Source organism: Amphiura filiformis, chromosome 9 (genome assembly GCF_039555335.1).
Source record: "Amphiura filiformis chromosome 9, Afil_fr2py, whole genome shotgun sequence".
NCBI lineage: Eukaryota > Metazoa > Echinodermata > Ophiuroidea > Amphilepidida > Amphiuridae > Amphiura > Amphiura filiformis.
In genome coordinates this window covers 8,786,284-8,802,211 of record NC_092636.1, presented here as the reverse complement: position 1 = coordinate 8,802,211, position 15,928 = coordinate 8,786,284, and the positions used below count along the sequence as shown (strand labels likewise).

At 37.2% G+C, this 15,928-nt stretch overlaps 2 protein-coding genes across 2 annotated transcripts in view; one reads left to right on the top strand and one right to left on the bottom strand.

Moving 5' to 3' along the window:
• The first annotated feature begins 2,911 nt into the window (after positions 1-2,911).
• Positions 2,912-15,794, top strand: LOC140160587 (uncharacterized). Its single transcript, XM_072183828.1, has 3 exons — positions 2,912-3,170; positions 12,985-13,273; positions 15,463-15,794. The coding sequence occupies exons 2-3, from the start codon at positions 13,006-13,008 to the stop codon at positions 15,573-15,575; spliced, it is 381 nt and encodes a 126-aa protein (XP_072039929.1). The 5' UTR covers positions 2,912-3,170; positions 12,985-13,005; the 3' UTR covers positions 15,576-15,794.
• Positions 15,436-15,928, bottom strand: part of LOC140160586 (uncharacterized) — a 98,187-nt gene continuing 97,694 nt past the window's right edge. The window contains exon 9 of the mRNA XM_072183827.1: positions 15,436-15,566. The gene's annotated coding sequence lies outside the window, so the exon portion shown is untranslated. The remainder of the gene's footprint in view (positions 15,567-15,928) is intronic.

Here is a 15,928-nt window from a genome sequence, read left to right as displayed (position 1 = left end):
CCAATAAATGTTCCTCTTTTATCAATTGGAGGACAAAATATGTCAGCATTACAGCATTCTACATAGAAATCAATAAAGATGCAATATTATCATTTGATTTCAGGCCTATGCTGACAAATACAAGAAGTACGCTTTTGATGCCTATTTTGACAATCCAATATGGATGACTTACTATAGTGTTATGCACAGAGCTATTCAGAGTCCAGACTCTCTAGTCTAGCTTCTTATAGTCATGCTTGCTGGTAAGAATGGCACTCTCCTGCACCGATTGATGTGCGTACACCATTTATCGCGTAAAAAGAACTGGGTCATGCTAGAATCATGCGATGCTACACAGCCTGTTATCAATTTCTAATGAATGAGGTATCGATGCTTCATAGCTTTTCATGAAATAATTCAATCTGTTTTTTTACTATTTATGCTTTGTATGTGTTAAAAAGGAAACAAGGGAAACAGTGTCGTTCTTTTCTGCAAGCAAGAGTAGAAACAATCTGTCTGAAACAGTAGCATAGACAGCGCAGGGGGGGGGACTCCCCTGACACCTAAAATGGGGACGAAAAAGTGGACAAATGGGGATGAGAAGAAGGGGAGACTAGATGCCACAGTAATGTGTTTTACCAAACACGAATATCTATGCCCGTGACCACACCTAACCCCCCTTCCCCTATTCACAAGCGAAAACTTGATGAGCACCATTAAAGCACTTGTTTTAAGCTTTCATTTGATATACATGTAATGCTCATAACACTGGACTGGCCCACACTCTCTCTAATACCCTACCAAGCCTTCACTCTCTTTTATACCCCCATCAGACCATCACTCTCTCTAAAACATCACCAGACTGGACCACACTCTCTCTTATACTCCATCAGACCCTCACTCTCTCTTATACTCCACCAGACCATCACTCTCTCTGAAACACCACAAGACTGGACCACGCTCTCTCTAATACCCCACCATACCCTCACTCTCTCTAATACCCCACCAGACCCTCACTCTCTCTACTCCATCAGACACTCACTCGCTCTAAAACATCACCAGACTGACCCATACTCTCTCTAGTACCCCACCAAGCCTTCACTCTCTTATACTCCATCAGACACTCACTCGCTCTAAAACATCACCAGACTGACCCATACTCTCTCTAATACCCCACCAAGCCTTCACTCTCTCTTATACTCCACTATACACACACTCTCTCTAAAACACCACCAGACTGGACCACACTCTCTCTAATACCCCACCCCTTAACCAACCACACCCCTTGTCCCGTACCTTTTGAGGTGGTCCAAGGAACCAAAATCAAAATGCCTACACACTCCCTTTTAAGGGAGTTTTTGTCAAGTGATCAGTTTCCTTGACGTGCGATTCAGATATTTATCATTGCAAACACAGGTAGCTAACAAAATACTACCTAATGCATTACACTGTGTGAATAGGTCGTACTTATTTCGCTTTTTAAAGGTCATGGGTCATCATTGTACAAAGTATGATCCCTGAGGGCGCTATAGTTCTTGAGCTAGATCAGTTTGAAATTTTACATATAATTGCTCACTGTAGCCCATGACCTTTGACCTCTGGGGTTGATGTTACTGCAGAAAATATCTATGGGTCATGGGCCATCATTGTACCAAGCATGAACCCTGAGGGCTATAGTTCTTGAGCTAAAGCAGTTTTAAAATTTACACATATTAGCCCTGTAGCCTGTGACCTTTGACCTCTGGGGTCGTGGCCACCATAAGTTACTTCTAGGGGTCATGGGCCATCATTATACTAAGTATGAACCCTGAGGGCGCTATTGTTCTTGAGCTAGAGATGCTTCAAATTTTACATATATTGCCCCCTATAGCCCATGACCTTTGACCTCTGGGGTCGAGGCTACCCCAGGAAATTTTTAGGGGTCATGGGCCATCATTATACCAAGTATGGGCCCCGAGGCTACTTTAGTTCTTGAGCTAGGGGAGTGCAAAGATGTGGTCTTACGGAGAAGGAGAAGAAGACGGAGGAGAAAACTAAACACAACAAATACAATATCTATGCCCCGTTGCACGGGCATAGATAAAAAGAGAGAAAGAAGGGGAAGGAGCGTAAAAATAGGGACGGTACTGACGTTTGCCCCCACCCCGGACTGACAATGCTGGCTATGCGCCTGGTCTGAAACTATTAAGTTTAATAAATACATCCAATATTTTCTATCTATACGGCCTATATCTGGATTATGATATTACTTATAATTCCTCTATCACACAAAAGTTTACTCACCCTATCCATCTAATAATAAGGCGCAACCCAATGAGTCACATTATATGCCAACATTATGATTATGATTGTTCATCATGATATAGTTTATGATCATTATTTGATTGATGATTGTAATCTTTGTTTGTATAAATAAAGACCCTACCTAGATCCATTTACTTTAGTTTTGAATTGCATGACCAATAATTACAAGAATAGTAAAAATTCTTTTATGATCAGATTGATCAAAGGTAATAACAATTCATGCCATTGTTTGGATTTAGATGTTCTTATTCAAATCAAAACTAAATTTCCATTCCTAGTTTCCTCCAGGAGTATCAGATTTTGCATTCAAACACAGAATACAATAGCAACTTATTTAATTGGATTCAAACTACATAAAATTAAATTAAATTGTTTGAACATAATTATAAACCAAATTATGTTTGTTATACTAGGCCTAATCAAAACTAATTTAGAATAGCAACAATTTTTTATGGATTCAAACTATATAAACAATTTAACTAGGGAAGGGATTTCCCCTCTAGCATGTGAAGGTCGGCTGAACAGTCCTGTACTATGTGGCCAAATAAAGTGAAGAAAAAAAAACAATTTTTGATTTGATTGGTGAATTGAAGTGTCTAATTACACATCATTTGGTAATGTTATTGATAAAACATACCGACCCACCATTCCTTTTTTTGCCTGCCCATTTGTATGATATAATATCTTGATGCAGAAAGTTTCATTTGAAGACGTTTTGATTCACACCAGCCTAGCTTCAATGATTACAACCTGAGCCGAGTTTACTTCAATTCTGGAACCAATTTTACTTTTCAAGACAGTTTGTCTACAACTTAGAATTACATGCTATATGTTTCTTCATTAAAGAGTCGCTAGCTGCAAACATACCACTTTCATCAATCACGAAGGTACTGTGAAAGAAGCTTACCCGTTTATTCGCTGGTGTAGTGCATGTTAGAATATGACCGTTGCTAGGTCAACTGGTTCACCCTTTATTTGTTACGAACCACTGATCGAAATGATCACAACACAAAGCCTATAGCATATCATAATTTGGAACTGGTGTGTGAGCCCAGGCTTAAACCAGTAACCATTAACCAATGGTTACTAACGTGCACTACGGCAGTAAATAAGAGAAGATTTGCATTAATTTAAGGAGGTATGTGTGACAGGGCATGGGAAAATCTTCACATGGTCAAGTTTTGACACAATTAATCTTTTGTTTGGTAATAATCTGCACCCTTTCAGCATTGTAGAATTTTTTCAATTTGTGAAAAACAAAAATAATTTATGAAAAACATTAGGTTGCATCTCAGACCTTGCAGTCTAAATACATATAGTTGTAATTGTTTATCCATGTCATGCAGCCGGGGGACAAAGGGTGCAAACTGCAATAAGCTGGAAATTATGAAAGTAAAAATAAAATTATATTTCTTGTCCATGTTTTCAAAAAAAGGAGGAGGGACTTTATATTTTTTATTGAAAAATAGGTGTAAATATCCATAAAGAATAATGCTTGAAAAAAGGCCTTTTTTATTTTATTGTTCTGGTAAGTAAACACACTCTCTAACGATGATCACAGAACCTTTCAGAAGTGTTTCTTGTATATAAGCAAGGCTATTCAGCGTAGAAGTGACATAATTAATCGGATTAATTACCATAGCAATAGAGGAATACAATTTTGAATATATCGCCATGCACTACAACATTCATGCGGTACCTATTGAACCATAGATGTCAAAGAAAGGCTGATCACTTGCACCTGTAAGATTAGTATCTTTGAAAAGAGCACTATTGTATTCAATCTACTGATGTTTGCTGACATACACAGGTGATTAGTGCAATCTGCTGGTAGTGCAGGGCGATCTACTCAAAAATTGTTCCTCTATTGCTATGATACTGCATGTTTCTACTGAGGGCCAAATTCCATGCCGTGCCGGGTCATGGTGGGTAGAACAAGCCCAGTAGATCGCCTTTCGTGATCCACCTCTTGAGGTGGATCATGCCGGGTCAAAGCGTGTAATCCGCGCAGTAGAAACGGGGCCGTGTGATCGGTTGCCGGGTCGAGGTCATGCGTGGTAAAGCTTTGCAATGGTTCAGATCCTACCTGTCTGAGAGAACCAGCAGAGTTTGCATTGATGGTACTTTTTCTGACCCTGTTGAGCTCGAATTTGGCCTGCCTCAAGGTTCAATCATCGGACCTTCAGGGTTTTCTTTGTATATTTTACCAGTTGGTCGTATCATCAAATCATTCAATTTATCCTACCACTTGTATGCAGATGATGTACAGTTGTACACCTGCTTTGATCCCAAAGACCCGGTATCCATTGCTGCTGCTTTAGATAATCTATCTCGTTGTATTGATGCTCTTAAGGCTTGGATGAGAACGAACATGCTGAAACTTAATGACAGCAAAACTGAGTTTTTGTGACCACTACTCCACACCTGAAGCGCTCAATGATACCGGTTGCTTTGAGGGTTGGGGACAAATCCATCTGTCCTTCAGATTCTGTGCGTAACCTAGGGGTTATTTTTGACTGTCAAATGTCTATGTCCATTCACGTCAAGACTCTTTGTTCTAACCTTACATACCAGCCGCAACATTTCCTGGATACGCCGGTACTTGGATTATGACACTTGTCATCTGGTCATAAGAGCCCTTGTCCTTTCCAAGATCGATTATGGCAATGGGCTGCTTCTTGGCTGTTGTAAAGCAGACATTCAAAGACTACAACGGATCCAGAATTGGGCTGCGAAGCTGATATGTAAGGCCCTCAAATATGATCATGCCACACCGTATTTAAAGCAGTTACACTGGCTCCCTGTAGAAGAGCGCATCAATTTCAAAGTTTTAGTCACTGTGTTTAAATGCCTCACCAAGAGTGTTCCTGAGTACCTGTCTGATTGTGTTTCCCTGCACTGCCCTTGGCGTGCAGGCCTGCGTTCTGCTTCTGATACCACCCTCCTGACAGAGCACAACACAATCAAAACACTCATGTCAGCTGAACGCAGGACCTTCTCCTATGTTGCGCCTCGCACCTGGAATAGACTGCCAATTGGTATCAGGGAATCACAATCAGTGGGTATTTTCAAGAGGGTTCTCAAGTCACACTTGTTTCCATAGATTTTGTAGCCTTCACAGGCAGTTCTCATTTATTTTTTCTTCATGTTCTTCTTTTGCTTTGTTTTGTGTTTTTTGTTTTGAGCGCTACATTCTAAATGTAGCAGCGCTATATAAATATTTATAATGTATGTATGTATGTATGTGGTGCAAAAATAACACAACTTATATTCTACTTGTATATATAGTAGGGGCCTTGGCCTATAATGTAGTAGGTTCCTTCTTTCTGATATTATATACACTGGCCAAATGTGTGACTCGCATGAACATGATGAAGTAAAATGGATATGACTTTACTTGGTCTACTTCTTTTAGTTAATGAGTTATATTTTGGCTGTAAATTAATTATCATAATAATATTTAATAGCCAATTACTAGATCCAATGGTAAATCAATGCAACGTGGATTAACAAAAACACTAATTTTGTGATTGTAGGTCCTATCACAGAGACTTGGTTATGTATTTCAGATCCAGTGGTCATTCACGGCCCTGCAAGGTGCTAACACTTCAAAGTGTTCATAGTTCTGGTCGCTAGGGTTCAAATCCCCGCACAGGCATGGAATCCTACGTAATATGTATCATGTTCGCTTCCATCTAGCGATCAATAACCTGAATAACCATTGTGTAATTCAATTCAATGCACAAGCTCATACACATGTGGTTCTTTGATGTCAATCGCATACAATATAACCCGTGATCAATAATGAACGTTGGTCAAAAGACGAGCTTACTGAAGTGAAAAATTATGTACATGCAGATTCATCATTTATGCATATTGCCTTGAAAATCATACAAAGCAACTGCTTGATCAACCCAAATGATTTTATTAGCGTTATTTCTAAACCAAATTTCAAAACCACAAAGTGTTTTACCTGACTTTTGACCCAGAAATGTATGAATTTGATGAGAAATCGTGATGAAAAATAATATTTTACAAGTCAGATTCAGAAAGAGAAAATCTCATTACACACGTTAATTACATCACAATCCAAACAGATGGTTAAGTTCATGGAGAATGTTACAAACTGTTTTATCTTTTGCCATATTGTTTTTCTATAGGGAATAATGTTTTATCGTTAAAATCGGACATGAAAACCTATCAAAAACGCAACAAAAACGTGCATCGCTATTTGTATGCATGAAACAAATTATAAGAATGGTACAGAAGTGACCTAACACTTATGAAGGCTGTATCTTGAGAAAGCGCATGGTCTGATGCTAGAATCTTGGCAAGGACACTCTGGTGAAATAAAGAAAAATATATGTGATTGATTTTGTGTGACTTTTGAGCGTTAAATGTTTCAAAATTTAAAAATGAACAAAATGCGAGTAACTATGATGTCATCAACATGACAATAATATTCATGATAAATAATTATTGCTCCCTAAAAAAGAAATGGTGAACAAATGGTTTGAATACATCACACGACCTTATAGTAACTGTATCTAGAAATTTGTACAAGTTACTTGTCAATTTTCGCCAGAAACGAGCTTTTTCTACGGTTACTGCCCAGCTAATTAGCGCGATATGGGATATTCTTTACCTCGAGTTTACTGCCCTCTGTTGACGACAAGGCTTCGAACTCTTATCAAGGCGATCTAAGAAGTGCAGGGCCGTGCATTGCAGACCTCACATTACCGGGTTACAATTTCATTAGTGTACCCCGTGGTAGTGTTACATATGGTGGAGGTATAGGCATCCTCTTCAAAGAAGATTTGAATCTCCATTTGGTAGACACTGGCCTTAATTACAAAACATTTGAGCATTTGAGCATGCATGTTTCACAAATATATGCAAAGACGTTTACTACTATGTAATCTACAGACCGTATCCCTCAAAAGAAAATGGATTAAAAACATCTGAATTTCTTATAGAATTTGACAGCTTCTGCGATTTCATCAATACACTTGGAAGAAATACTGTGCTGGTTGGTGATTTCAATGTCCATTGTGAGATCCCCTCCCGTAGTGATGTATCCCACTTCTTATCAACCTTGGACTGTGTTGGTTTCTATCAACATGTCGTGGGCCCCACTCATATACACGGTGGTACCTTAGACTTAATTATCTCCCGCTTAGATGACAATCTTGTCACAAATTGTCAAACTGGTTCACGTCTCTCGGATCATAACATTATTCAGTGCAACATAAAGCAACAGAAACCAAAACTTCAGAAAGTGACAATCTCTTCACGTAAACTTCATAATGTGAATCAAGTATCATTTCAAGATGATATGACTGTAGCTTTTGAACCTTTATCCAAATGTGACAATGTAAATGATGTTGTTAATATGTATGATAAGGTTATTCAATGTACTTTAGATAAACATGCTCCAGTTAAGATATCAATGCGTAAGGTTAAACCACGACAACCATGGTATAACAATGATATTCACTCTGCCGCCCGTATTAAATGCGTAGTAAGCACGAAAGCGAAAGTGGCGCAAAACAAGGCTTGAAACTGACCATGAGGTGTATGTTGAACAAAGAAAGGTTGTCAATGATATGATTGAAAAATCAAAACAAGAGTATTACAGAAACGAATTTCAATCCGCTGATACTAAAGGTGTTTTCAAAATGGTAAATGTCCTGTTTAACAGGAACACTAAGGTTCTACCTCCTCATGAATCATCAAAGAAATTAGGCGATGATTTTGCAGACTTTTTCAATGATAAGGTCAAAAGATCTACCAGAGTCTTGAAAAGAAACAAGTGAGTGTTGATAGGAAAGTAAAACATATAAAACATCCCAGTGTATCCTCACTGAGTTTGATCTTGTAAGTGAGGAAGAGATCCTCAAATACGTTACTAAGTCACCTGCTAAGTCCTGTCTCCTGGACCCTGTACCAACATGGTTCTTAAAGCAAAATGTTCAAGTGTTCATACCTGTAATAACGGATATTGTCAACAAGTCATTAAGTACTGGTACCTTTCCTGACCCATTGAAACATGCAATCATTTCACCCATAATTAAGAAGCAGTCTCTCAAGGCTGATGAATTAAAGAACTATAGACCTGTCTCTAACATTCCATATATCTCAAAGGTTGTTGAAAAGTGTGCCATTAATAACATTAACAGGCACATTGACAATAATGGTCTTGGTGAGGTTTTACAGTCAGCCTATAAACCAATTCACAGTACGGAGACAGCTTTGTACAAAGTGAAAGATGACATCATGAAATGTATGTGTCAACATCAGGGTGTCTTTCTGGTTCTGCTGGATCTCAGCAGTGCCTTTGATCTGTTAACCATAAAGTGCTGCTTAAGAGACTGGCTGACTGAAATTGGGGTTCGTGGTAGAGTATTAAGATGGGTCCAGTCATATTTGTCCTGTAGAACAACTAGGGTGTGCATAAATGGTGTGCTATCTGACCCTCATGACATTGAGTTTGGTTTACCTCAGGGGTCCATTGTAGGACCTTCAATGTTCACAATTTATACTCTTCCTATAGGTAGTATTGTAAGACAGTTTGATGTATTGTATCATATGTATGCCGATGACATACAACTTTATGTTGGCTTTAACCCAAAAGATCATGTTTCCACAGCTTCTTCGCTTCACCGGCTCTCTGAATGCATCAAGTCCATAAAGAACTGGATGAATAACAACATGCTCAAGCTAAACGATGACAAGACAGAGTTTATGGTTATAACATCACCACATCTCAAACACCACATGTATCCTATTTCTTTGCTAGTTGAGGACGTTACAATATCTCCTAGTGACAGTGTTCGCAATCTTGGTGTCATCTTTGACTCACAAATGTCCATGTCTTCACATGTAAAATCTCTCTGCACAAACTTAAACTTCCAACTCCGCAATATTTCGTGTATACGTAGGTTCCTGGACTATGACACCTGCCATCTCGTCACGCGTGCCATTATTCTCTCCAGACTGGATTATTGCAATGGACTCCTTCTTGGATCAGCCAAAACTGACATCCAGAAGTTACAGAGGATCCAGAACTGGGCGCGAAAGTTATCTGCCAAGCGTTGAAAGCGAGATCATGCCACGCCTTATTTACACCAACTACATTGGCTGCCCGTTGAGGATAGAGTTACCTTCAAGATCTTGGTGCTTGTGTTCAAATGCCTCAATGGGACGGCACCGGACTACTTATCGCAATGTCTTTCTCTTCACATTCCAACCCGTCAAGGTCTCCGTTCAGCAGCAGACACAACTCGCCTCTCTGAACAAAACTCAACTAAGACACTAATATCTTTTGAAAAAAGGACATTCTCTTACACAGCTCCTCGCATCTGGAACAGTCTACCTGTCATCATCAGAGAGTCTACCACATTACCTGCTTTTAAGAAATCATTGAAAACACATTTGTTTCCTGCTTAACTGACTTTGTTTGTCTTATATACATGCCTGTAGTTTCTCATATTTGTAGTTTTATTATGGTTCTTCTTGTTCAGCGCTGCGTTCTTTATGTAGCAGTGCTATATAAGCATTCTGTATGTATGTATGTATGTATGTATGTATGTATATGCCATGAGGTACCATGCGCAGACATTTAAATTTAGGATACAACCGTCATACCTTGCGCTCGCTGAAATCCGATTTCCGTACTACCGGTTTACAGGAAAAAAATGCCATGCATCGTTCAAGACACAGCTTTCTGGTCTCAGTAGAAACAAGCTGGGTAATGGTGGCCGGATTATGATCGGTATTTTGTGCCCGGAAAATAGCGGGTCAAAAAGCCGTACGCTCAGTATAAACACGTAAATAGTTAATCCGATTATTTCGTCACTTCTACGGTGAATAGATGATTTGACATCAATGTTTATCAACAAAGGCAAGGGACTGGTATATCGATATGCTTGAGCAAACTGCATACAACCACTAGTACACTGTTCAATAGCCTTATTATGTGGCGGAAAAAGCAGGAAAAAGCAGGGGCCCTGAACAAAATACGATGTGCGTGGATACTGCCAGGCAAAAAACAATGGGAATTGTGATGATGCACATGCATATTGCCAGGCAATGGTGTCACAAGTCAACTTATCTATAAAAAGCATCTCAACTTCCTTGACATCTTTCTGCAAATATCTTAACTGTCATTTGAAGTGGGCTTAAAAAAGGAAGCTGGAGGGGACAAGAAACATGTCTTATTTTTTACTTGGCCTTATATTGTGGGTGTATGGCTTTGGACTGGTATAGCCCATTCATATAGTATCAGAGAGTAACCTTTGTACTACACTTATATTGAGATGCATATTTAATTTGTGTGTTTAGTGGATTGGGAAAAATGATTCCTCTTACTGTAATGAGGTTTGTTTAGGTCTTTATGTCATAGATTATGTTAAATTATACTATTAATACATTCAAATTTATTTTTGGATTTTGGGCTAGTTTGCTATTTACTCTAATTGTTTTCTACTGAAAATAATACAAATGTATACTCCTATCTACTTAATATATAATAAATACTGACTTTAAGAGATTTCAAATGTGCCAAACATAAAATAACCTCTTAGCGCTGTATAAGAAAACAATTTACTAGTTTGAGATATTGATGACATAAGATAAAATATAGGCTTGCACACTAAATTAACAATTCACACACATTACTCTTTGCACTTGCTTTAGAGAACAGCATGAAATGTGATCTACCTTTAACATCAGTAATTCTAATAATTGTTTTTTAATTATTACAGAGAAAAAGTACAAAATTGGAAATTTTAAACTGCACTGAGGGGGCAGTTTATCTACCCAAAGCTTTACGCTTTACATTATTTGTACAAATACTCTTTATCAAAAAAAGAGGGAAGTGAAATCACATAAAGGGCTTGCTGGTTTAATATTTAAGTTCACTTTGATTGAACATTAACTATAAACTACACAGGTCTGCTCAATCTCATTATCAAAGTCACAGTTCAATATTCTATATCACACTATATGTTGACACATTGACCTTTCAAGATGTAGAGATCGAGTCTCATTGCCACTTTTCAAATTGGTCAGTGCACCACAACATGTCATCTACATGATTTGATGAACTGTGCCTTTCAGATGAGCATGTATGTGTTTTATGCCGCTTCTTGGATGAAAACGATCAATTTTGTACCTAATATCATGGTAACAATGTTGACTTTATTCTAACAAGAGTGGCACAGACAGATACAATCTAGCTCAACGTGTGTTGTATGTTTTCTTTGCGATTTTTAACGTGAACACGAGATGTAATACTCTGTTGGTGAAAGTGACAAAATTACTCAAAACTCAACCACTTTGCAGGTAAGAAAAGAAATAATTCTCATGAATATTTGAAGAGTTCAAATAAATGTAAAAACCGGTATATCCACTTTTCTCGATTTGCAAATACAGGTTGTCAAATATAGAGAAACAATGAGAAAATATGTGCTGTTTTTTATCATAGTGTCAAAAACATAGACAAATCCAATGAGCCAAGGGATGGTCACAATCCAATCTGCCATTACTGGGTCCCCTCCACACCAAACTGGTGTTGTGACTGCCCAATTGGGTGGATTAAAGCTGCTTAAAATCGATGTTATATTGTATTGTGTTGTAAAATTTCATCATTCTTTCGTCTACGTGTAACATGGGTGATGGAATGCAGTTTAAAATCCTGCCATGGCTGCATCATTTCACATTTCAGGTGGGATGGATCCGATGTCCAGCTATGGCTGCCATTGAGGTGTACGTATAGGAAAGTGTGAAATTGCGTTTGTCTAGGTATATTGGATTATTTAAAGGGTGTCAATTAAAAGCTAGCATTATAAGGCAGATGTTGATCACCTTAACGTAAAAAGTTTTAAAATGATGTTTATCAAATTTTGCATATGAACTCTTCATTTTGTATCCGCAAGCATGCAGGGATATTGTTATCTTTTTCATCTTTATATTATATATTCTCCAAACCTCACACATTTCCAAGTGTAGCCCTGTGGTCCATATGTGGCACACTTAGGCCTAACAAAAATTGTTTGATTGGCGTAACCCAACCGACCCTAAAAATAGGCCCGACCCTAGACTTTTTTTCTTATTTTTGGCAAGAAATGGATAAAAAAAAATAAAAACGATTAAAATTTAAAATTAAAAAAAATCGAGATTTTCAGCTTAAAATGTGTGTAAAAAAATATTTAAAAAAATTTGCCGACCGACCTACCCTAATTTTTTTTTTTCATGTTACGCCAATCAAACAATTTTTTAGGCCTTATGGGCCCTAAGCCCCAAGTTTCAAATGTCAAGGGCCCAGAGGCCTACATGAAAATATACAGAGCTTGCTGTTTGTCAGCAAATAAACCTTCTCCAGCTGAAATCAATACACCCCCTATGGAAGACATGACCTTAATCTCTTACATTGGGGTAGATTTCAAATAAGTCATCCATTCAGGTTACTCAATTTATGGATTTCAAATGGAATAGCCCATTTGGAGCCTCTGCTGTAACCACAATTGTAATTTTGCCAAATATAAGTTTGTACAACATCTACAAAATAATTTGCACAGAAATTAAAAATGAAGGAATTTATTTTTTAATGGAGGAAGAACAAGTTTAAATGAGAAAATTATAAGATTATTCCTCTTCGCTCACTAATATTGTTTCTGGTTTTTTTTTAATTCTTAACAGTATTGCAGACTCATAACCATCATGAATCTCTCACTATCTACCGTATTCGGTGTTTCTTTCTGTGGAACTTTGTTGAGTCTGTTACTGCAATGTACAACCGTGGAGGGTGTGAGCACTGAAGCTACGACTGTTACTAATGAAACAAACAATGCAACAACTATGCCAGTAACCATGACAACGGATATGACAACCAATATGATGACATCCACTGAAACAAGTACATTATCACAATCACCTAGTGGGAAACCTATAACAAAATTGCCATCATCACCACCAACAACACCTAAAGGTAGGATAAATGATAAGGCCTACAAAAAAAATGTTTGATTGGCGTAACACACACACACAAAATTAGGGTAGGTTAGTCGGCATTTTTTTTTAAACCACATTTTTAAAGTGGTAAATTATGTATGATAAGGCACTTGAAACTTGATTCTGAGTTTAGCGTCCACCGCCCGCGTTATGAATTTTGTGCTGCGTTTGAGATGTAAAATCTGAAAATAATTCATTATTTTGCAAATTACTACTAAACCAGAAAGAAAATTTGTTCTGCAAAATTTGTAAACCCCTTTTTTGTATTTGAACCCTTTAAAAACTATAGAAAGCCGTGAGAACTACCAGATGAATCCATCTAAATATTTTAGCATTAAAAATATACAGGTTTTTGACCCTTGCTCTATCCAATTATTTCAATTATACCTTTGGGATACCAGGGTAGACTAAGAGAAATCAACCTAGCCAAAATGTTATTACCAGATGGACATTGTTGATGTTGTAAATAATTTAACTAGGAAAGACCTAGTTTTGACAAATTGGTGCCAAAAATTTATTTCATAATGTTCTGCATGATTGTTATTTTTGTATTTCCCCCTATCCTCAAATGTATACGGAGAGGTTAGTACAAATTGGTGAAGAAGACTGGCATGGTATACTTCGGAATACATTTAGTTTGTTTTAAAACTTGAAAAACAAAAAGCAAGATAATTATACTTTTATAAATGTTTATGTGTGTTTGTGACATTATATTGCGACTGGCGATACCCAATTAGAATGAACAAAAGCGCATAAGCATTGGTAAAAGACCGCTGATAATGAAACCTTGAAAATAATGAATAATGAATAATGAAATAGAAATTTTTTTAAATTATTTTTTATTTTTTGCAATACAATAAAAAAAGAGTCTAGGGTAAGGCCTATTTTTAGGGTCGGTCGGGTTACGCCAATCCAACAATTTTTTTTCAGGCCTAAAAATGTTTATCAAGAGAATGAAAATGGTATCAAATTAATGAATTTACATGACCAACTTTGGCTTTATCCTGATTCCTGACTAGGCCTGGCATTTTCGGGTAATTTTGTACCCGGGTACCCGCCGCATTTAAGTTTAAGTTTTTTATTTTTTCGGTTTTGTAGTGTCCCTGGACCTAGACCTAAATGCCAGGATCATTCATGGTTGACATAAAAATTAAAAAAATAAAAAAATTTCAAGATATTTTGTATTTTTAATATGAAAATCGATACTTTCTATTCATGTCATACTCTATTAATGATTTCAAAATGCATTCAAATTCAATGCATTTGAAATCATTAATAGACTATGACATGAATACAAATTATCAATTTTCATATTAAAAATACAAAACATCTTGAATTTTTTTTTTTGAATTTGGTACCCGGGAGGGTATTTCCTACCGGGTAATGTAATCTCGGCGGTACCCGTTTACCCGACCGAAAATGCCAGCCTTATTCCTGACACACCATCTATGTACATTGATACACAGCGGTGTAGCCATGTCTTCGAGGAAAGGCAAACATGCAGAATCAGTAATATAATTTCTAAAGCTCCAAATAATGTTTTTGCAGAATGTGTCTGTCTTTCATTTAAAAAACACTCATTTAGAGGCATATTTTGCTTAAAGATGGAATTCTAGGGCATGTTATATGATCAAGCAAAATTATTCAACTGCAGACCTTGGTAAAATTTGACTACATTTTCAGAAATACAACAACTTTTCCTTTCTTCTTCTAATGTTTCTTACATAAAGCTCAATACTGAAGACACAAGTTCTTGAAAAGATAATAAAATCTTGTTTTGATCATTTTGACAAATTCCAGTTTTCTGCAATCTGACTCATTGTGCTTGATCTAATACCGTAAAAACTCGATAGTTAGCATATTATATGTGCTTACTATCAAGCGCTTTTGAAAACATGAAATTGTACCGTAGTCCGGCGTTTTACCAACTGAGCTAATGGGGTTGAGACACAAATTTGCAGGTTTACTTGTTCGTATATAACTAAGTGTATCGATGATTTGCTCAAAACCCTTTACACTTTTGTGGATGGGGCCCTTCATGTTTGCATGTTTTAAAAGTGCTCGATAGTAAGCACATATGCTAACTATCAAGTTTTTACGGTAATTGTTTTTTTAACAGATCCTTATGTTAATTACCTTTATAATTCTGTTTGTTGCATTCTACAGATGACGACAGTCTGCCTGCTGGTGCCATCGCTGGAATTGTTATTGGAGCTATTGTTGGAGTCTTTGTACTAATTGGTTGTGCATTTTTACTATATAAAAATGTTCTGAAATAACAAGCAAACAAACATGAAATTACTCAAATTACTTTAACTTCAGCTGGATGTAAATAGCTATTGGGCTATTCTATTAATCTACAGAGGGAGTATGTGTTCAAATAGAATTGGCTATACCCAATCATCTATTCTATTTGAAACCCATACTCCCTCTGAGGAACTTATGCTAAATCTTCCACAGAGTGGGTGTGGATTTCAAATGGAACTAGTCCATTCTGTGCTATAGAGCGATTTCCGTAATTGACCACTTAAATGCCGTTGGTGGCGTTTGGCTCTACTTAACTCCAGTTTAGCGAAGCAGAAACACTAAGCGAGGCCAAAGATCAAATTACATACTCCCAATTATGCAAAGT

Excerpts from the sequence above, each read along its gene's own strand:
- LOC140160587 (XM_072183828.1), top strand. The coding sequence starts at position 13,006 with ATGAATCTCTCACTATCTACCGTATTCGGTGTTTCTTTCTGTGGAACT. Across the intron at positions 13,274-15,462 it reads ACCACCAACAACACCTAAAG|ATGACGACAGTCTGCCTGCT; the intron begins GTAGGATAAATG and ends TGCATTCTACAG.